The sequence below is a fragment of the Osmerus mordax genome, chromosome 7 (assembly GCF_038355195.1).
Source record: "Osmerus mordax isolate fOsmMor3 chromosome 7, fOsmMor3.pri, whole genome shotgun sequence".
NCBI classification, from domain to species: Eukaryota; Metazoa; Chordata; class Actinopteri; order Osmeriformes; family Osmeridae; genus Osmerus; species Osmerus mordax.
In genome coordinates, this window is record NC_090056.1 from 1,401,594 (window position 1) to 1,424,809 (window position 23,216).

Below are 23,216 nucleotides of genomic sequence, written 5' to 3' on the forward strand. Positions count from 1 at the left end.
AAGAAGTTGCATGATAACTAAGAAATTGGCCAGTCCTGTGTAAAAATGGTCCTAACCTACATCTAACAATGTTGTTATTGGCACTATCTTAGCTGGAATCGGGATTTGCAGTACACTGCAAACTGAAAAAATGCCCCCAAAAACGTAAATACGCTTGACATTTATTTAGTGGAAATCGCTCATTCATAAAAAGCTCACTGGTAGCGATCATTGTCAGTAACAACGCAAAATTCGATAGCCCTGTGTGGAGAAGCTGCCCCGGTAAATTGTACTACTACAGTACAGTACTAGACTACTGCTGTGTTCGTCTTGGCAGCGATTGCGTTGGTTGAATTCTATTTAACGTTCCGTTGTACGGTTTAGGCTGAAATTAATTATTTTCATGAACAGATTGACAAAGTTTAGGCTGTGGCAATGAAGTTCAGGTTAGAAGTCAGATAGTTTCACCTATTGAAAGACTTTTGATTTAAGTAAGGGGAGTGCCAAACATGTTCTGTCGCCGTTTGACTTCCTAAACATCTGTGTAGATGTTTTTGTAGTGTCTCGCGTAGGCTGAATCGCGATTCCATCTTCTACTGCCGGTAACATCGTAGAATAATCTTCAAAGGGGGTTCTTTATTAATGAATGAATGTAGTAGGCTAAATGCCTGAAAATATCACGAGATGGGAAAACTTAAAAGGACGTTTAAGTCATAGAGATTAGGTCAATTTTTACACCGGTCTGCCAAATTTATTCGTTTGATTCAGCTATGAGGCTGCCTCTTGCAAGGGAAACGAGAAGACATCATATTTAATTCTACACTTCACTCGTATTTTGAGTTTAAATAATATATTGTGCTTATTAAAGTTATGCATTGTGCTTATTAAAGTTATTAACTTAGAAGTGTGCTCAGGCTTAAACATTGGGTCTCACACTGAGTGTGGGAAGCAGGCTGTTCTTTGTGTCTCTATCTCTTCATTTTCAGAAACAACCTTGAAACTGGGTGGAGATGGCACCCGAGCAGGTGGGACGCGCGTAGGCAAGAACAACTCCCTGACGCACGAGAGAACAAGCTCAACCCTTTTTTGATACTTGTGTTTTCAATTGCATTGTATATGATATGCTGGGGCAGGGAAAGATAGCCAGTTGGACTTCGTGAACCAGCCCAAACTCTGTTGCGGGTAGGGAAACGTAGACAACCCCAGAGCTCTGTACTTGTTGATTTCCAACTGCTGCATTAAAGCTGATATTATGGGACATCTGCGACTCCAGACCACTCTTTCTAGAACACAGATTTGTGTCATTGAATACTATCATTACATATTGGAATAGACACATATGAATCCTTCAAGTTGTAAATGAGCAGCAAAAAAAAATGCTTTTAAATCTATGTAATCTTTATAAATAATAAGTATGCATTTCTATATAAAATATACAGAAATATCAGTTGTAAAAATGTCATTCAAAAACGGACCCCTGTGCAACCGACGCAAGCGAGCACACCCTACAATTTCCCCGGAAATTGTACCCTCTCTAGTTTTTTTTTTTTGTGTGACTGCCTAGTCTTGTGTCGGATTAAATAAACTGTAAACTTTAATATCTAGCTCCCGTTGTTCTAAGTCATTGGTTCTCAACCCTGGTCCTCAGGTACCCCCTGTCCTGCATGTTTTAGATGTTTCCCTGCTCCAACACACCTGATTCAAATGAATGGGTCGTTATCTAGTTATGCAGAAGCCTGTTAACGACCATTCATTTGAATGAGGTGTGTTGGGACAAGGAAATATCTAAAATATGCAGGACAGGGGGTACCTGAGGACCAGGGTTGAGAACCACTGTTCTAAGTTAAGGCTTCCTTTTTTAATACAGTAACTGACCTTTTTCTTCCCAACACTGAGATTAGCTCAATGGGCTGGGATGGTGTCCTGCAAAGTGGAAAGGTCACTGGTTCGAATCCAGCCACAGGCTTTTGGCCTGTCATGATGCATATTATCTGTTTAGTTAAACAGGATGACATCATTCTGAAGTACCATGCACAATTTCACCTTAAAATGGGGGGTCAGATGGCTGAGCGTTTAGGGAGTCGGGCTATTAATCAGAAGGTTGTTGGTTTGATTCCCGGCTGTGCAAAACAACGTTGTGTCCTTGGGCAAGGCACTTGCCTCTGGGGGAATTTCCCTGTACTTACTGTAAGTCGCTCTGGATAACAGCGTCTACTAAATGTAATGTAAATGTCGAAAGATGACTGAATTACAGCTGTTTAAACTTTGTCCCAAAGCTAATACTCTGCCCTTTCTATTTATAAAATCTCAACAGTTGATGTGTAGCAGAGAGGATCGAGAGGCTGGCTTGCAACCTCATGCTCTTGAGTTTGAATCTCCATTCAGCCTGTTGTTGTTTGCCAAACATGAAGTAATTTTGCTCTCTTGTTGTCCAACTCTTGACCTTCTACAATGTACATTTTTATAATATTTTGCGGAGCAACCCGCATTGCTGCTTGCAGCTCTCAAAACTATCCATATTCTTCCTACAAATGTATCTCCCCCCGTTTTATCTGTTAATACCCCACAGATGAAACTGTCCCTTCTAAATGTTAGATCACTAAATAACAAAACATTTCTAGTTAATGATCTGGTCAAAGAAAACAACTGAGACTGCATCTGTCTAACAGAAACCTGGCTAAACAATGACACGGCAACAGTGATAGGTGTGTCCGCCCAATTACAGCTTTCATCAAGTTTCTAGGAAATCAAAAAGAGGTGGAGGAAACGCAGCTATTTTCTCATCTAAATTGTTGTTCAAAATCAATGAGCTAGGTGAATTTACATCAATTGAATATCTTGCTATAGAGCTCAAAACCGAATCAATACTTTTTGTTATTATATATCGGCCACCAAAGCACTCACCAATATTCATACAAGAATTCTCTGAACTACCATCTCTGTGTGTCACCAGATATGACAAAGGCAGGCTGTGACATTAAATTAGTTAGGCCAACAGGTGGAGGATGAAAGGGAATGTTTGTTTGTCCTGAGGCTACTGATTACCATGTGGGGCAGTTTACCCTTGGGGGTGGGCATTTTCTACATCCTCCCAATTAAGGCTTATGACGTAAGGGAGAAGATCTTGAAAGGGTAAGTTGGAGTGTCAAACTTGTTTTACATTGTTATACCCCAGCAGACTTCCTTGTTGTGTCGTGAGTAGACTATAAATAATTTGACACCGAAGCAGAGGAACTTGGAAACATGTCTTTTACTTGTCTTCTTTCGTCTCACTCTTTCTTTCTCTTTCAATTAACTCAATCACCTCCAGACACTTGAGCGCCCTCTAGTGGTATCAGATGAACATGTATCAAGAAAGAATATACTGGACACAACATTCCTGCACAGACTTTGGCTGCAAGGAATCGAGACACCCATCACTAATTACCAGTGCCATTAAAGAGCATCAATAATAGGTACTGCTGCAATACAAGTGGTTGTTCTAATGCACGCCAGTTTGTGACATTATATGCTAGCATTGGCTAGCTGGGTAGTTGGAGATACTTTTCAATACAAAAACTTCAACATTTCCCAAAACAGTACCTTCCAGAAAACAATAGCGGGAACTATAAGCACATTTTGACACCTTTCTTGTCTACGTGGAGCAAGAAATGTGGGAGGAGTTAGGGGGGTTATATAATAATATTGAAGAATATACGTTGCAGTAACAATAGTGTGACTGTTGTGTTCTGATAGCAAGAATACTAATTAAATTGTGTACTTCAGATACAACTTCAAGCTTTGGTTATAATACCAAAGTCTTCAACACATTGGTGGTTAACACTAGAAGCGCCAAGCCTATTTAACCTGTTTTACGCAGTTAGGGGTCAAATGACCCGAGTCTTCAAACAGAAACGCTGTCACTGACACGTAATGATCACTAGATGGCGCTTCTTGCATGGAGCAAAAGCACGGTCAGGAAATTTACGTGCCCTGGTCAATTTATTTCCGTGTTGCCATTTATGATATTTTCTTTAGAGCGTTTGTTGTCTAGCCCTTCAATCATTCAGCAAAATGTAATTTATTAGCTAAAGGATGTCTAAAACAGTGCGGGTTAGACTGCAGTTGGTTAGACACACAGGGACATCATAAACATTCAATGGTCAAATTCGATCCAGTTATCCTGGAAAAACATGTAATGTTCTTCATTTACTGCCAGGACATGGTCCAAATATTGCAAAAATATCAGCAATATTAGCTTTTGTTTGGAACACTCCAGGTTGGCTATTGCCTTTATCATGCCCAACCCCAGTTATAACAAATTTGATTCAGCTTGTCAACTGTTGTGGAATTTTTAAGAGAATCAATTGTCAAACTGAGTTGGGTGAATTATAAAGTGATTGTTTATTTGAAGTAGATAATATACTAACGACAACAAATATATACCAACGTAACCATCATCCACACACAAACATAAGACAAGAACACAAAACCACCTGGCCATGAATCAGATGATCAGAAGTAGCGCACTCCCAAACAGCGTCTCAAGTACTGATCCCCTGGCCATCTTCAGCTTCGATATTTAAAGGAGTTCCCTGGAATTTGTCAAGCATCTGGTCTCTCTAAACAACAATCAATCAATATAAACGTGATTATGGTCAGTTGACCATCCAAAATGGTCAACTGACCTTTGTGGGGTCATCACCCTCAGAAATAGTTAATACAGATAGCCACCTGACCTACCATAAACAATCCCCCAACAATTACTAACACTTTACAACCTCTCAACTTTCTACAAACTCAGCTTAATTATCTCCCCTTCCTGCAAACAACATAATTTGTTGTTCCGGCATGTTTCTTATCAATGAACCCCCAACACATTAATTGTACATACATCCTCAAATTCAATTACATCAACCAACTAACTATTATAATCAGATGTGTTGGATTACAGTTAAAATTAAATCCTACATGGTAGATCTCCATGAACAAGGTGTGCCATCATATAGCAAAATTACTTTGAATTGGACATGGTCAGAGTCCTTGTCATTCCAAAATAATAATTGAACTTGAAGAAAAAAGAATACAAATAAAGACAGCAAACCACATTAGGTATTAAAGTCTCAGTTTGACTTTCTCAATTTTATTGATTCGACAATAAATGCTTTTGTAAAATGTCACATTTGATGTTCATTTGGAGATACAGTTTTAGTGCATGAAAATTAAGACCAGCAGTTGCCTGAATTCAGAATGATTACCTCCCTATAACTGCTGAAAATAAAGCATTATACTCTTAATTCAAGTCTGCTAGTTCCATTGTGCAAAATAAATTGATAATATTAATATATACATGTTTTTGTTAAGATAGTAATCAAGTTCATTGAAATGCACATCACTAGCAACAAAAGACATAGAAGGTGCCATAGAAGTACTGGCATTGTAATACAAATCTTAATTTCAAAGTGTGTATTTAGATATAAAAAATGTATTATACTTTTTGATATATGATTTTTTTTTTTTTTTTTTTTTTTACATAAGCAAACTGATTATGGCTACTGTAAAGTAAACTTAATTTCAACTTTGTGCTGTTACTTTGAGAAGATGGGGAAAGAATTAAACTAAACAAAGTTGCCTTCGGTGATGTGTGACACTTATAAAATGGTAGAAGGTTATTGGTAATGCTGAGGTTGGTTTGGCAACCATGATCCATTTTATTGTCCATTCACATGGTTAATAACAGTAATCAATCTCTTCATTGGCCAGAACAATGGCTGTTCTGCAGGGGATGTAGACCTAGAATGCAATAGACAGAGAGAGAAAAGGGGAAATTTAGAGAGGGACTTTTGACATATGACATATAATAGCTAACACTTGGTTTTTACTCCTCACATTAAACAAAAAAAGCTTCAAGAATCCATAAAGGTCCACTGTGATATTTTTTTCTGTACAGTGATATAAAATCTTCAAATCTCCCATAGGTCTGATTTACTTGAAATTTGACCATTACTCATGGCAGATTCACCTAAGGTAGGGTGACCAGATTTGAGTTTGTGAAAAAGAGGACACTTCGTAGCGTCGACGGGGGGGACAGGGGACGGGTGCTGGTCGTGTATTGCATGCCGCACCATATAATCAAAATGACAGTTCTCTTTACAGTCAGAGCTCGCGCAAGAAGGTGGAACGTAAGAGAGATACCCTTTCCGTATTCCGGCGTAATAGTTTGTGAAAGACCCAGAGAAACACAAATATCCGACGAGGCAAAATCCCGGACAAATTTGGAATCCCTGCCGGACGCATTTTTTAGGTCTCAAAAAGAGGACATGTTCGGGTAAAAGAGGACGTCTGGTCACCCTACTTAAGTACTTAAAATCGGAAACACTTTTACACAACGTGTAGGAATTACACAACTTGTACACAACTTATCTAAAAACAATCTTATCCATTTTTAGAAAACTTTTTGTCTTGTTTTGTTTGTGGCTGGATTTTCTTTGGCTTCTGTTTGTATCTAATGGTTGAATTTTTGTTTGGCTAGATATGGTCTTTTATGTTTGCACTGCCACAAAACAGCAGCCCGCTGCATGATTAAAATCTTCGTAGAATACAAAGCTGCTTTATCAATTTAGAGCAATCGTTTAGTTTGGGTGGATGATCACTACCATGTGTTGTAAATGAACACCTACATTAATTTATTTGATCAAAATATATAAAATGGTAATTATGGTGTATCATATTCTTTGATGCCGGTTATCTGTGTTTTGTCTCATGTTGATGACAAGACTGTACACTGTTATCAGCAGTCCACCAGCAATTACATATTATACTAGCGAATGACTTAAATGACAGGTCAGGAATGACTTGTAGGTATATGGGCATCATTTCACCTTTCCCTTCCACTTTAAAATGTTAGCATAATTGCCATACACAATGTTTCCATGCTTGGATATCCCCTGTCAAATGCAGCTTTAATTGACTTTGTATCCTTCCGTCTTTGAATCCATCATTATTTTTTACATATTTATTTAATACTAATTTAATACTTAATAATTTACTGTACGACAGTTGTCTTTTTAATAAATTAAGTGTATTTATTCTGGAGTGTCTGCTTTACTCAGTGTATTTAGCTTAAAAGTTGGTAGGGACACATAGGTGGGGTGGAATGTGTAGGAGGGATGTAAACCACAGGTCATTATATGGTTAATTTTGACAAAGTAACTAACAAACTACAGTAGAGATCTACCAGGGACAAAAAAGCAACATCTTGGTTCTTTTCTAAATGTTTATGAATATGTTATATTCTGAATGGCTTGTGTCCATGAGTGTTCTGTCGTTGTTGTGTTCCGTCTTCCCCTCTCTCTCATTATCAAGCTATCATCTAGGTCTCCCGGTTACTTGTCTGCACGGTCCCATTCCCAAGCCTGGTCCGTCATCCACTAATCATTCCTCAATCACCCAATTATCGGCAGAACCGTACCTACATAACCCTCCCCCTTTCTCTGTTCGTTAGATGTTTGATATGTACATTTGTGCTGTTTTGTTAAACGTTCTGTGTTAGCACTTGTTGTGGCCTTTCTGTGATACTGTGAAACTTATTTATCATTTAGTTCTGCACGGACCTTATCTAGTGTCTCACTTTTGTTAATGCCTACATGGGGGGGGGGGGGGGGGGGTCGTAACAACATCTAATCGTATCTAATCTATCAGATATACTTATTGATCCGTAAGTAATAATAATAGTTTACAATAATCAATAATTACAAACTTTGGCGGCATTAATGTTGGTATGCTTCAAACATTTTCCTACCCTTGCAAGAACAAGTTTCTTTACTCTTCAAATTCACAGAACAAGTGTAGATCTCCTCATGGCAGTGGCGGGTGCTGGTCTTTCAAAGAGGGGAAGCTCATTTTCGGCCTACGTCATAAAACTTGTCCATTTATTTATGTGGGAATTAGGTTAAACTGAAACAAGGAATGTGGTGTATAATTGTATGAAATGTATGATGAAAATTAGCTAGCAATTTCGCCAAGCAAATACCAAGAAATAGGTTGCAGCAGTTTGTCTTTCGACTACACTTGCAAAATCTGCGATGGGACTGAGCTCGAATAGCTTTGGTGACTTTTTATAGTACAAAATCACTGTCAATCAAAAGGAGATGCAGTCTTTCGACAGGCCCTCCAATCATCACGCAGAAGCCCGGAGTCCAGGCAAGCCCACTCCTCCATTCACCCCCTGGAACGCTGAGCGTCCGTGGGGACGACATAATCGATGCATTTATCCAATGACCTTATAGTTTCGAAGCACTGAAAAAAACTGTTCAAAGCAGCCCCATTGAAGCCCATGGACGCCAGGCTTCAACAGGCAAATGCACTGTGACGCTACGGGAATGCATGAGAAGGAAATCGACTCAGTCGACCTGCTATACAGTTAGGTCCATAAGTATTTGGACATTTGACACAATTTTCATCATTTTGGCTCTGTATACCACCACAATGGATTTGAAATGAAACAATCAAGATGTGCTTTAAGTGCAGACTTTCAGCTTTAATTTCAGGGTATTTACATCCAAATCAGGTGAACGGTGTAGGAATTACTATACATTTTATATGTGGCCCCCCCCTTTTTAAGAGACCAAAAGTAATTGGACAATTGGCTGCTCAGCTGTTCCATGGCCAGGTGTATGTTATTCCCTCATAAAGGGAGTTCGTTATTTAATTGACAAGGAGCAGATAAAAGGTCTAGAGTTCATTTCAAGTATGGTATTTGTGTTTGGAATCTGTTGCTGTCAACTCTCAATATGAAGTCCAAAGAGCTGTCACCATCAGTGAAGCAAGCCATCGTTAGGCTGAAAAATCAAAACAAACCTATCAGAGAGATAGCAAAAACATTAGGTGTGGCCAAATCAACTGTTTGGTACATTCTTAAAAAGAAAGAACGCACTGGTGAGCTCAGCAACACCAAAAGACCCGGAAGACCACGGAAAACAACTGTGGTGGATGACAGAAGAATTCTTTCCCTGGTGAAGAAAAACCCCTTCACAACAGTTGGCCAGATCAAGAACACTCTCCAGGAGGTAGGCGTATCTGTGTCAAAGTCAACAATTAAGAGAAGACTTCACCAGAGTAAATACAGAGGGTTCACCACAAGATGTAAACCATTGGTGAGTCTGAAAAACAGGAAGACCAGAGAGTGGAGACCGGAGAGTTTGCCAAAAAACATCTAAAAGAGCATGTACAGTTCTGGAACAACATCCTATGGACAGATGAGACCAAGATCAACTTGTACCAGAATGATGGGAAGAGAAGAGTATGGAGAAGGGAAGGAACTGCTCATGATCCAAAGCATACCACCTCATCAGTGAAGCATGGTGGAGGTAGTGTTATGGCGTGGGCATGTATGGCTGCCAATGGAACTGGTTCCCTTGTATTTATCGATGATGTGACTGCTGACAAAAGCAGTAGGATGAATTCTGAAGTGTTTCGGGCAATATTATCTGCTCAGATTCAGCCAAATGCTTCAGAACTCATAGGACGGCGCTTCACAGTGCAGATGGACAATGACCCGAAGCATACTGCGAAAGCAACCAAAGAGTTTTTTAAGGCAAAGAAGTGGAATGTTCTGCAATGGCCAAGTCAATCACCTGACCTAAATCCAATTGAGCATGCATTTCACTTGCTAAAGACAAAACTGAAGGGAAAATGCCTCAAGAACAAGCAGGAACTGAAGACAGTTGCAGTAGAGGCCTGGCAGAGTATCACCAGGGACGAAACCCAGCGTCTGGTGATGTCTATGGGTTCCAGACTTCAGGCTGTCATTGACTGCAAAGGATTTGCAACCAAGTATTAAAAGTGACAATTAGATTTATGATTATGTTAGTTTGTCCAATTATTTTTGGTCCCTTAAAAAGGGGGGGGCCACATATAAAATGTGTTGTAATTCCTACACCGTTCACCTGATTTGGATGTAAATACCCTGAAATTAAAGCTGAAAGTCTGCACTTAAAGCACATCTTGATTGTTTCAAATCCATTGTGGTGGTATACAGAGCCAAAATGATGAAAATTGTGTCAATGTCCAAATACTTATGGACCTAACTGTATGTAGCTGATTATGAACAAACTCGTCTTCGAGATGAACGTGTTCTAACGCATAAAATTTTTTAACACAATAGTAAATATTTGACCATTACTTTTTTGACATTTTAGGGGAAGCCGAGCTTCCCTTGCAGTCTTAATCCTTGTGTTATCTTCGGGTCATTCTGACCCATCAGTCATTGTGACCCACTGTCGTATTGCGACAACTTTACTGCATACAAAAACAAAGTGAAGCATTTTCTTTTAACCGTCGGGCTGTCTCAGACCCCCCACATTGCGAAGGTTAAAAGAAAATTATTTAATTCAATTTATTAGTTTTTGTATTGGGTAAAATTGGGTAAACACAACGATGGTTCGTTGTGAACCTTTGGGTCATGTGACCCGAAGGCAGCACAAGGGTTAAATAAATCGCCACTGCCTCATGGACAATAGGCTCATGCTCTGTGCTCGTGATAAGGTTGGCGGGTGTAGCAAAGTACAAACTAAATAGTTCCTACATGAAACTGCTCACAAGTCGTCTATTGATGTAGTATGGCCATGATTTCTGGAAAGAAACATTACTGTTGACTATTTTTAATGAATTTGTTATTTGGCACCAGGAGCCGAGTGCACCAGCTGGGCGTATGCCTGGGTGTAACGCTACGTCCGACGTAGAACTGAAAGTTACGACTAACTTAAAGTTACGACTAGTGCACCAGTTAGACTTAAGCCCTTTATGTGCTGCACCTGGGTGTACATTTTACGCCTAGTGGGGAGCAGGCGTAAGTTGGAAAATCGGACTAATATCCATGGTAATTATAATGTACAACAGTTTGATCGCACATGCAGCGCGTCTTGTTTATAGGCAACATATGGAAAGGACATTAAGGCGAGAAAAAGTTGTCCGTGATCGCACAAATCCACTGTTAATTTTATTGGTGATCGATTTCCAAGCTGATTGTTTCTGTTTGTTTGTGTTGATATTATTACATTTCCCCGTGAGCACGCTTCTATTCTGAGTAAACAACTCTAGAAGTTTTCTAATTTCTCTATTAGTAAAATGTATTTTCCTTTTCTTTCTTTTTTAAATCCATAGCTTGTTTTGAAGGGAGATAGGCTAGCTAAGTGCGCTTTGGATAGGCTCTTAAATGTGTTGCTTGGCAACGATCGATGCTTTCGCATTTTCACAAGGACGCGCATCTTAAAACCAGGCGTAGCTACGACCGTGGCCTGTCAAGCTTGGTGCACTCGGTGTAAATTCAAATCACAAAGTCGGACGTAGCTAAGACCGACGTAGGAGTTAAGACCAACTTTTTTACGCCCAGCTGGTGCACTCGGCTCCCGAAGACTAATCCAATCTAGTTACATTATATTTGAGAGAAGACAGACATCTCTACAGATGATATCTCCAAAACAATCTATATGGATAATTGCACTGCAAGTAAGAGTCAACATTACTTTGAGTAAACTGTCCCTTTAAATTGTATAATACATAAAGCTAATTATCATAATACTTAAAAACGTTATATATTTAATAATCAATTAAGCATATATGTACTATTAAGTGCTAAGTATATTTATTGATACATGCACACAAATAAATCCATGTATGTTAATTCATGAACATACATTTGTTAACATTAACAATATAATACAACAATTGAAAATAAATTAACCAATTATTTATTCATATAAGTTAATAAGCACACCTAATAAATTATGCTGTATCAATTAAACAACTAAACATGAATATGTCCATTTGTTTCATAATGAATGTTTACTGACATTCACATCACAAAAAGTGTCTAGATCCTTCCATCTATGATTGGTTCACTCAAAAGGAGCGCCAGTGACGACACCAGTATCTTTGAGAAAAGTTCAAAGGTATTCAACTTATATGTCCTGTCCTCATTGGAAATAATTGAAAACCGAAGCTGGTGCTCAGAAAAAAGAGCTATGTGGACTCAGGCCCTTACGGTCAACAGTTTTGTGTTTTAGACCAATTGATTCATGTTGAGTGGTTGTTGATACGGACAGCCATTACATTTTTAAAGGGTCATTATATCCTATAATTATACAGTTCTGTTGGGACCATCATTACCATCATAGAGTTGGGTCGACCGTTAAAGGGCTGGGCCTCAGTGAAGAACTCAATGTTATGCTCCAGTCTTCCATGACCTCCATACTGAATCTCATCAGAGTCCAGCTTAATGGTGTATCTAAAAGAGAAGTTAAGGAACACTGCTGTGGGGAATGACAGATGTTAGTGAACGAGAATGCAATCATATCCATGAGACACTGCCCTACTTTTACATTTGAAGGCTACTTTGAGGACATTCATATTTTTTAACCTGACCTTCACAGCAATCTTAGCCAGCAGACAAACCACGGTAACAATACTAATGCAGTGGAGGAGATACCCTTGCCAAAATCCTTCACATTGAACTAGGCTAACAACACAATTCGCTGATCTTACGTTAGCTGACAATCCGACAAGCTTGCTTTACATTATAATGTTAACGTTAAACATGTCAACAACAACGTTCTCCATAAACGGCTTCTGCCTGGTAGTGATAGTGTGAAAAGTTTAATTCACCCGTGGGAAAGCTACAGCCAGGGAAAGCTGCAGCCAAGGGATTTTCAAAGAAGACGCTGCTGTTATCTTGATTGTGATTGGCCAAATGACTCGCGTGACGTATCACCAAAGATGTTTTATTGTTAAGACGACCGCAGTAAGTTTTTGAACCCCCCCCCCCCCAACTAAAAACTATTTTGATCTACACGATTCACGTGGATGACATTTTCCCATTCAAAACGGTGATTTGTCAAAAAGCAAAAAGTTTGCAGGTATGTTCATGGATTAATAAACATTCCCCAAGGACGACACGACTCATGAACACTATTTCAATGACAGCAGTTGATGTGTCATGTGCTTTTCTCATTATTTAGAATGTTGTTTTAATTGATGTTTGATCATAACTACCTGAAGGGAAGTTATGTTAGGTCGTGTTCACACGACTCCTTTTTTTTAGAAAAAAGCGCTGCCTTCAGCGCCTTTTGAGCGCCTTTTGAGCGCCTTTTGAGCGCCTTTTGAGCGCCTTTTGAGCGCCTTTTGAGCGCCTTTTGAGCGCCTTTTGAGCGATTTCAGCACGAGAATTCTGAAACCTGAACGGGAATCATACATTCTAGCGATACATTATTATCCGTTATTTTCCATTGGTTACTTATTGATAGCTAGCTACTATGGTGAATAAAATGCAATTACTTGCTTTAGCTTTGGCGTTTGAGGAAACATAGCCTGGTAACTAAGGTAGAAGGATACTAGGGAAGGTACACGCGTACCTACTCTCCTCGTCCTGATTGGTCAGTTGTCAGAAAGGCGCTTGACATCACCCAGCACTTTTCTGAAAAATTGAGAAAATAGAACTCAAAAAGGCGTCGGGCGCTGCGCTTTTTAATAAGTTTTTAAAAGGCAGCCGCCTTCCCATAGGGTTGCATGTAAAAAGGCGCTGAAGGCAGCGTTTTTTTCTGCAAAAAGAAGTAACGTGTGAACACGGCCTTAGTCAATCTTTAGAATCCAAATTATCGCCCAGCTAGAGTAACTGACCAATGAACAAATTCACCTTCACAAAGATACCCCCCTTTCTTCGTGGATTATAAAACCCATGACGAACAATCACACCCTTTTTTTTGTATGAATTCACCTGAAGTGTTCGCGGCACGTCTAACCTATTCTTCGCAATCAGCAACTCACTGGATTTGCACATACGGACCATTTGACGACAACGGAACTTTGACCCCTCTTCTTCACACGACAAAAGTAACTGCGACTAGCTACATTTCTTAATAGCGACATTGGCATGTTGTGGTTTAATTTGTCTGTGTTTGATTTAGTTTACAAATGATTTAACCTAACTCTCGTTAGGATTCCAATTACCGCTAGATTGTCCACCATAACCCATAACTTCTCTGGTAATTGTTCATTATATAATTAAATTCTTAAATAAATAATTGTGTATAACACTTGCGTTATCCCTCATGTTATCTAATCTGCTCTACTTTCATAGAATTCATTACTTAAGATTAGACTATTACGAAGGCTACTATTAAACAAGGTTTCCTCAATTCTTTAACTAGATACTTTATTATCAGTGTTGGGGGTAACCAGTAATCAGATTACATTTGTCTGTAACGCAGTAATGTAACGCATTACTGTTGATAACTTCAGTAATCGCATTACAGTTACTAATACAAAAATGTCTTGCGTTACTTGCTGCGATCTGCATAATGGGAAGAGAAAAAAACAACAAATCAAACTTCCCTTTACAGTTAGCTACGTGTGTTTGTTAACACTCGTTTTTTTAAGGAACTAGTAATGTGTAATCTATTACTTTTTTTGATTAACTACCCCAACACTGTTTATTATAAATCAAGTATTTCAAATCTTTAACGAGCAAACCATGCAACAAAAGTCAACACTCTACGTGACGTTCACAAAATTGGATCCTACATACAGCTAGGTAGTTACATTTATTAGCTAGTTCCATCCTTGTTTGTCTGTTTTACAATAAACAGGCCAAAGGGTGGTCATGGCTAAGATGGCACTAGCTACCTACAAAATATTTGTTTAAATCTGGGTAATCTTACAACAATTTATTTGATATATTCGGATTGAACATGGAAGTTGACATGGAATTATTGTTTCTTTGTGTTATGTAAACATGTTTGGTCTATATTAAAGTGGCTGGAAAACAGAACTGAAAATTAGTTTTAAGTTCATTACACCACAGAAGAATGTGTTGCTACCCATCCAAATTCGAATGAAAAAAACAGACAAGTATGTTAAATTAGGGTTTGAAATCGTGAGAAAATCAGCAGTCTTCTCTGCTTGATACTGGGGGGGGGGGTGTGTCGCCTGAAGGAGCTGAAGCTCCGCCCCCTCAAATATATTGAATTTAGCAACAACAGCAACAACTAGCTAAATCCATTTTAGATATCAGAACAGACCTACCTGCAGTCTCTGAGTGTTTTATGTGTTAATTACCTTGTCTTTGCATTGTACCAGCTGAGTAACAGAATGCAGGTTATATAAACCGTCAGTGATCTGATGTAGATAGGTGGCTGTGACGTAGATACGTTGGGTTTTGCCCCGCCTATACAAAACCTGAGCTCCACATTTCAGTGTGACAAAGTTTTAGAGCTTTGCACATGGTTTCAGCAACTCATTTCACACTTATATAATGTAAAGAGAAGCTAATCATGGAATTTGCTTTACAGCACCTTTAAAATGCGTCAAAAGTAAAATTATAATTGGGTCATTCAACTAAAATAATATTTCAACATTTAATAATATTTTTTTTTAAACTTTTTTTAAAAGATTTCATCCAATAAAGCTCTGTACTTTCCACATAAATACAAAAAAGTTGATGTGTTGTTCTTAGCTGAAAGCCGATCTGAGAAAAAACATAATTTTTTCATACTTAAAATTTGCCAGTGCCATTGTTCTTAATTATTAGAACAAAAACACCCATATAATAATCCTCTGTCCGTGTAAACTTACATGGCGAATAAACCAAATTCTGATTCTAATCATGTATAAACAGCACTACCCTAACCCTATGAAGTGATCACAGATTATAATTTTTGATTATTTAATAATTTATTTGGTTCTGTCAACACAAAATAGTTCCGCAACTCTGCTGCACTGCTGACATGCGACACAACCTTTTCCTGCGACTAGTGCCAGCTACTTTGCATAGATAGATAGATAAAGGCTGTTAACGTAAGCAGAGTGATGCACGTATAGTTTAAAAGTCCCACTACTATTATTGCCAAATATCAGCAATTCTTGTCCAAATAATTTAGTCGTAACTGTTTTTTTATTAAACAACAACAGTATAACCCCTTTCTTTAGCTAGCTGGCTAAGAAGAGACCCCTGTCATTATTTAATTTGTGTTTGCTTTTCTGACAAATACAATAATAAATGATATTATATCTCGCTATTCATGATTCTCGCTTTGGGTGCGAGAGGTCCGGGATCCACTCCCGCTGCTCTAGCAGCAAATCAGTGGCTGGTGTCTTTGGTGTGGTGTTTGGTGTGGTGTGAGTAGGGACTGGCTACGTGGTCTATATGGCTAGGGCTGTTTGGGTACTAGTGTGTTCTGTGGTCTTGTCTTGTAGTCCGGTTGCGTGGTTGCGCTCGGGATGTCTGAGTCTGCGGTTGCTGCTTTCATTGAGGCCCCTTTTCTGGAGTTGCTGGTGGGGTTAAACAAGGTGGACTTGTGAGCGCTTGCGAACCACTACCAGATAGCGGTGAGGAAGCAGGCCCGAAAGGCTGAATTGTTTGGGGCTGTGCAGACTGCTTTGTTAGAACAGGGAGTTCTCTCCGTACAGGAGGATGAGGGGGAGGAAGAGGAGGAGAAACCACCTCACCTCTCGCCCGTGCTGTCAAGGGACAGCTTAGGAGAGGAAGAGGCTAGAGCTCTTCGTACCCTCCCCACATTCGATCTGTCCTCTCCTGCCGGTACTGCAAGTGGCCCGGTTGATGGCGCGCATCTCGCACTACGCTTGGCCCGTTTGGAGGCAGAGCAACAAGACAGAGAACATGCTAGACAGGTTGAGTTACAAGCCAGGCAACATGAGGTTGAATTGGAGTGTCAGAGAATAAAGGCGGACCAGGCTGTACGCATTAGACAGCTGGAGCTGGAGGCTGGTTTGGGCGCGGCACCTCCGCCTGCCGGTGCGCAGAGCCACTTCGAAGTGAGCAAGAACATCGCTCTTGTTCAACCATTCCGTGAGGCTGAGGTGCATAGCTATTTTGCTGCGTTTGAACGAGTGGCAACAACTCTGAAATGGCCTAAGGAGGTTTGGCCCCTCTTATTACAATGTAGACTGTCAGGGAAAGCTCAGGAAGGAGTGGCTTCTCTCTCGCTGGAGGACAGTCTGAGCTATGGTACCGTAAAGGCCACGGTGTTATGTGCATACGAGTTGGTGCCTGAAGCGTATAGGCAGCGCTTCAGGAACCACAAGAAAGTGCCGACGAGGACGTTTGTTGAGTTTGCCAGGGATAAGGAGACCTTGTTTGATAAGTGGCACGCTGCTAGCAAAGCCCAAACATTGGCAGAACTCAGGGAGTTGATCCTTTCAGAGGATTTTAAGAACCACTTGCCTGACCCTATTGTAGTGCATCTCAACAAGAAAAATGTGGCGTCTTTACGACAGACAGCTGTGTTAGCCGATGAGTATGCGTTAACGCATAAGTGTTTTCTGTGTCCCGTTTTGAGGGGAAAACTATAACACCGACCCGTAGTACTCGTCCTCTGCCTAGTGAGGCAGGCCAGAGACCTGAACACCGAGAGTGTTATTATTGTCACAGAGTAGGCCATATGATCACAGACTGTCCTACCTTGAAGAATATATCAGTCCAAAGAGGTTGGGTTGGATCAGTCAGTAGCACAGTTATGTGAACCCACCTCTGTGCCCGATCCCAGTTCTTCGCCCTTCGGGTCAAAGGGCTGGGTGTCTTTAGCAGTCGGTATGGCTGACACCAGGTATAAACTATGCATACGCACGAAAAGCTTGCGTACGCTGGTTTTCACGCACACGGTGTGATGTATAAACATTAACTCCACAAATACATTTTCGTTGTAGGATTTATTATGACATTAGATGACAAGTAAACGATTTGTGGGTGAAATTATCATTACCTGTGCTGTGGTTTCAAACCAGTGTAGCTCACTGCAACGCTGTAGCCTACGCGAGACACACTAGTCTAGTAGCTAACAAAAACATCTCCACGGCTGTTTAAGTCAAACGGCAACAGAACATGTTCGGCACTACCCTTACTTAAATCAAAAGTCTTTCAATAGGTGAAACTATTTGACTAGTGACTACTAACCTGAACTCCATTGCCATAGCCTAAACTTTGTCAATCTGTTCATGAAAATAATTAATTTCAACCTAAACCGTACAACGGAACGTTAAATCAAATTCAACCAACGCAATTGCTAGCTAGTACCAACACGAACACAGTCTAGTACTGTAGTAGTACCATTTACCGGGGCTGCTTCTCCACACAGGGCTATATCGCATTTTGCGTTGTTACTGACAATGATCGCTAACACTGAGCTTTTTATGAATGAGGGATTTTCCCCTAAAAAATGAAGCTTATTTATGTTTTTGGGGGCATATTTTCAGTTAGCAGATGGTACTATTTGAAACGCGATTCCATCTGAGATAGCTACTGCCGGTAACGTTGTTGTTAGAATAAGCTTCAAAGGGGGTTCTTTATTAATGAATGAATGCATTCTATAGGCTAAATGCCTGAAAATATCACGAGAAGGGAAAAACTTAAAATGACGTTTAAGTCATAGAGATTAGGTACATTTTTACACTTGTCTGCCAAATGTATTCGTTTTGATTAAACTACGAGGCTGCTAATCACCATTCCCTCTTGCAGGGGAAATGAGAAGACAACTATTTCATTCTACTCTTCACTCTTAGTATTTTGAGTTGTAAATGAGCAGAAAAAATTATGATTTTAAATCTATGTCATCTTTATAAATAATAAGTAGGCTATGCATTTTTGATATAAAATATACAGAAATATCAGTTGTAAAAATTTCATTAAAAAACGGACCCCTCTGCAACCGACGCAAGGACACCCTACAATTTCCCAAGAAATTGTACCCTCTCTAGTTTTATTTGTAATGCACTTTATATTTAGCTAAATCTCAAAGTGATACAGGATAAAAACAAGAAAGTGCACACTAGTGACAGTTTTCCACTCCGCCGACTTTCTTTCGTTGCTAATACCTGATGACAGGCCACCAAACAAGACACATTTTCTCGCCTCCACCTCTGTTGTTAGAACTGTATGGAACCGTATGGTTCTAACAACAGAGCTGCGCAATGTTTTATACATGAGGCCCTTGGACTGTTAAGGTGTTACGAGATACTGGGGCTGCGCAATCCCTCATCCTCGCCAGCTTTCTGCTGTGTTCAACAGCACGTCTGTGGGGTCCCAAGTACTCCTACAGGAGATAGTACCTCTCTAAAGCTTTTCCCCATGTATTCCCCGCTTGTGTGGTCATAAGAGCACAAGCCCGTAAACTGGGCGAGGTTGTGAATTTGGTGTACTCTATTTTTGAGCACACAGAGGTGCCCTGTGATGTCCCATCCCACAAGGCTAGAGCTGATGACAAAACCGGATTGGGCGACATACCTTTTCATAGGTAGCAGATAACAGTATGTGAGGCCCAAAAAGTGGATGACAGTTTCCTGTTTTAAGGTGGTGGTTTCCCCAGAGGAAGCCGAGACAAAGAGAAATGCCTACTATGTAGAGAGTGGAGTGCTCATGCGTAAATGGACAGCGCATGAGGCAGATGGTGATTGGGGAGTTGTTATACAGGTTGTGGTGCCCACTTCCGTTTTGGCAACAGCTGCTGTCAGTGGCCCATGACCAGGCCTGGTCTGGCCACCTAGGAATAACTAAGACGTACAACTGCATTCTTCAGCACTTATTTTGTCCGGGGCTAAAGTCGGATGTTGTACAGTTTTGTAGGACGTGTCGTGTGTCAGGTGATGGGTAAAGCAAATAAAATCACTAACGTTATCGTTGATTGCGTAGGCCCGTTACTTAAAACCAGATCAGGAAACCAGTTTCTCCTAACGATTGTGTTGCGCTACTCGTTACCCAGAAGCAATACCGTTGCGCACCATCACTGCTAAGACGGTAACAAAGGCGCTCATAAAGTTCTTTACCACTTTTGGTCTTCCAAAAGTAATCCAATCGGGCCAGGGTAGTAATTTGATGTCCAAACACTTCAAACACGTATTACGGAACCTTTCTGTCCATCATCAGGTCTCCAGCCCGTATCACACCCCGCGGGGTCCGTTACAGATATCGAAGGAGAAAATCCTTTCAACAGATACATCCATCATTGTTCCGAAAATTAGCACAAGAGTCTCTCTCGTCTACTCAGTGAGCCACGGTTTCAAACCAGGTGACCAGGTTCTGCCATGTACCATGTAAAGCTTTAAAAACAAGTAACAACACCTTCAAATCAATTCTATAGTTGACTGGCAACCAGTGAAGAGAGGCCGATATTATGCATTCTGGAAAAGCTGCAGGCGTGATAATGATGATTGACAAATGCCATAATACAGAGAATTACAATTAATCAATTCGAGACGATATGTTGCATGAATAACAATTTCCAAGTCCTTGAAAGAGAGGAAAGTTTTTAGTTTTGCAATATTCCTTAAATGAAAGAAACTACTTTTGACAACAGAATTAATTTGTTTGTCAAATGTTAGTGCGGAATAAAAGATAACACCCAAATTTCTGGCATGGGAGTGCACATTGGTGGACAAGGGGCCAATTTTTTTTTAGATAAATCATCAATTGATCTGGGGGTACCAAATAGAATCACCTCCGTCTTACTCTCATTAAGTTGGAGAAAGTTTGTATCCATCCAGCACTTGATATCTTTAAGGCAATCAAAAAGGGATACCAGAGAGTTGGTATCACCTGGTTTTAACGGTAAGTATAACTGTGTATCATCAGCATAACAGTGATATGGTATATTATGTTTACGGAGAATGGAGCCCAGAGGGAGCATATACAAAGAAAATAGAATTGGACCCAGAATTGAAATATTTCCAATATTGACAGAAAAGGTTCGATCTTGTGGAACCACTTTAGACCCACACCCTGGATACCAACCCATTGCTCGAGACGATCCAGGAGAATAGCATGATCAACAGTATCAAAAGCAGCACTGAGGTCAAGTAATATTAAAACAGCACAATTCCCAGAATCACCGAACAACAACAAATCATTCAGTACCTTAAGCAGTGATGTTTCTTTGCTATGGTGTGCTCTGAAACCTGACTGAAAGTTGTCCAACACAACATTCTCATTAAAAAAAGGAGAGAGCTGAGAAAGAACCACCTTCTCCAGTACTTTGAACATAAATGATCATTTAGAAATGGGCCTAAAATTGTTAAGATCTGTAGGGTCTAGATTAGGTTTTTTAATAAGAGGCTGTACCACAGCGTGTTTAAAACTGGAAGGAACAGCTCCATTAATAAGAGAGCTATCAATTATAGACAAAAGACTCGGACCAACAGTATCTAACACCTCTTTCAAAAGGCGTGAGGGAAATATGTCTGTAGGGGAGAAAGTAGACTTCATATGTGACACTATGTCCATCAATGTAGAGAGGGACACAGGCTCAAAGCAAGTGAGAGAAGCAGGGCAAGGGATTAAATCAGAAGTGTCATGATCAGTAAGTGAGATATGAGATCTAATAACGTCAACCTTGTTGATAAAGAAACTCAATAATTTTTCCGAAACTTAAAGAGTAACATCAGGGAGGACAACAACATGGTTCAGTACATTGTTTATTGCACTAAACAAGACTTTGGGGCTATTTGCATTTTTAGCAATAATATCAGAAAAATGCTTTGCTTTAGAGGCTTTAACAAAACGTTGATAGGATCCTAGGTAATCTCTCAATATCTCATAGGACACTTACAACTTATCTATTTTCCATTTCCTCTCAGCTTTCCTACAATCTTGTCTAAGGGCACGAGTCTCACTGTTAAGCCAGGGAGAAGCTTTGACTTTGGGTCGCTCAAGTTTGAGTGGGGAAACAGTATCAAGAATACCTGTAACTATGGTGTTAAACAAAGTAACTAGCTCTTCTGTACCCAGAGAGGAGGTTGTCCCTGTAAGGCTGGTAAATGGAGAAGCTGTAAAGGTATCAGAAAATTGCCCAGCAGTGGAGTGATCCAGTGCCTGAATGTAGCGACCAGGCATATGAGGCTTAGATAATGGACAAGAGAGTGATGCATTAAAAATCACAGGTGTATGGTCAGATAGACAAATATCATCCAACTCAACATTTAAGACAGGAAAACCAAAAGATAGAATAAGGTCGACAGTATGGCCACGATCATGTGTAAGTCCAGTTACAGAGTTAAATTAAGAGTCCACGAGTTGTCGAAACTGGCTAACCAATGGCTTTGATGGACAACAAACAGCAAATGTTTACTCCTCGACAGGTCTGCAAACGCCTTTGTAAACCGAGATTTGTTAAAACGATTTGTTTGTAAACCTCGACCTACGGTCTCGGTTAACAAACGTTTTAACAAATCGAGGCGACAAAGCGTTTGCTGACCTGTCGAGGAGTAAACATTTGGTTTCTTATATACTACAACAATACGTGGGAAGATCACAAATCAAACAGGTCGAATCTGGAGCAGACGCCATGTTGTCAGAGCAATCAGCTGCACTTGCACTGGTGACGTCACTACACCTCCAAGGCAACATATCAACAACATCAATTCGTCTTCTGTCTGCTTCAGATACTTTTTTTAAACGCGAAGCGATTGCGGACCTGTGCAGAAACCATATTTGGTTGTTTTAGTTTTTTTTTTGGCAACTTAGGCTACTTTGTTGCCAAGCAGATGCTACGTTGTTAAGGTCAATGGCTACATCTCCAAGGCAACCGCTTGTTGTTAGGTCCATAAAACAGTTTATTTACCTTTGCGAACATTCAGGAGGTATATAAACGGTATTATTAACTTTTGAGAACGTCTTCTGGACCAATAGGAACAGCGTATTGGTCCAATTATTACACTAGTATATAAGAAACATGAATATTAAAATCCCCAATGATTAAAAGGTTATCAGTCAGGCACAATTTTACCCAATACAAAACCAAATAAAAATTATTTTCTTTTAACTTTCGCAATGTGGGGGGTCTGAGACAGCCCAACGGTTAAAAGAAAAGGCTTCACTTTGTTTTTGTATGCGGTAAAGTTGTCGCAATACGACGGTGGGTCACAATGACTGATGGGTCAGAATGACCCGAAGATAACACAAAGGTTAAGGGGTCTGCGAACATAGTCGCAGATGCTTTGTCCCGAGCGTAATGCTGGGGTTCATTGTTTTGTTCTGTGTGTTATGGTTGTATGTCGCAAACCGGAGTGGTTTGCTCGTTTTGTGGTGGGGGTGTTACGTCCCCCAGTTGTCTGAGGGCAGTTACTGTTTTGTGTTTGTATGTTTCTGTTCTGCCGGAGTTTGCCCAACAGCAGGAACCATTTGGGTCAGTGAGGACACCTCATTTCCAGCTCACATCTACGGTCTAGTGTTCATCTGGCCCGCCCCCTCATCAGCACGC

The 23,216-nt window shown here is 40.1% G+C and overlaps 1 protein-coding gene across 1 annotated transcript in view; it reads right to left on the reverse strand.

The window, feature by feature from the left end:
* Positions 1-5,066: 5,066 nt before the first annotated feature.
* LOC136945817 (1,4-alpha-glucan-branching enzyme-like) overlaps positions 5,067-23,216 on the reverse strand; it is a 157,921-nt gene continuing 139,771 nt past the window's right edge. Inside the window, exons 15-16 of the mRNA XM_067239891.1 lie at positions 12,127-12,244; positions 5,067-5,751 (exon numbers count right to left, since the gene is read on the reverse strand). Of these exons, the coding sequence (XP_067095992.1) occupies positions 5,689-5,751; positions 12,127-12,244 (181 nt within the window). The 3' untranslated portion in view covers positions 5,067-5,688. The remainder of the gene's footprint in view (positions 5,752-12,126; positions 12,245-23,216) is intronic.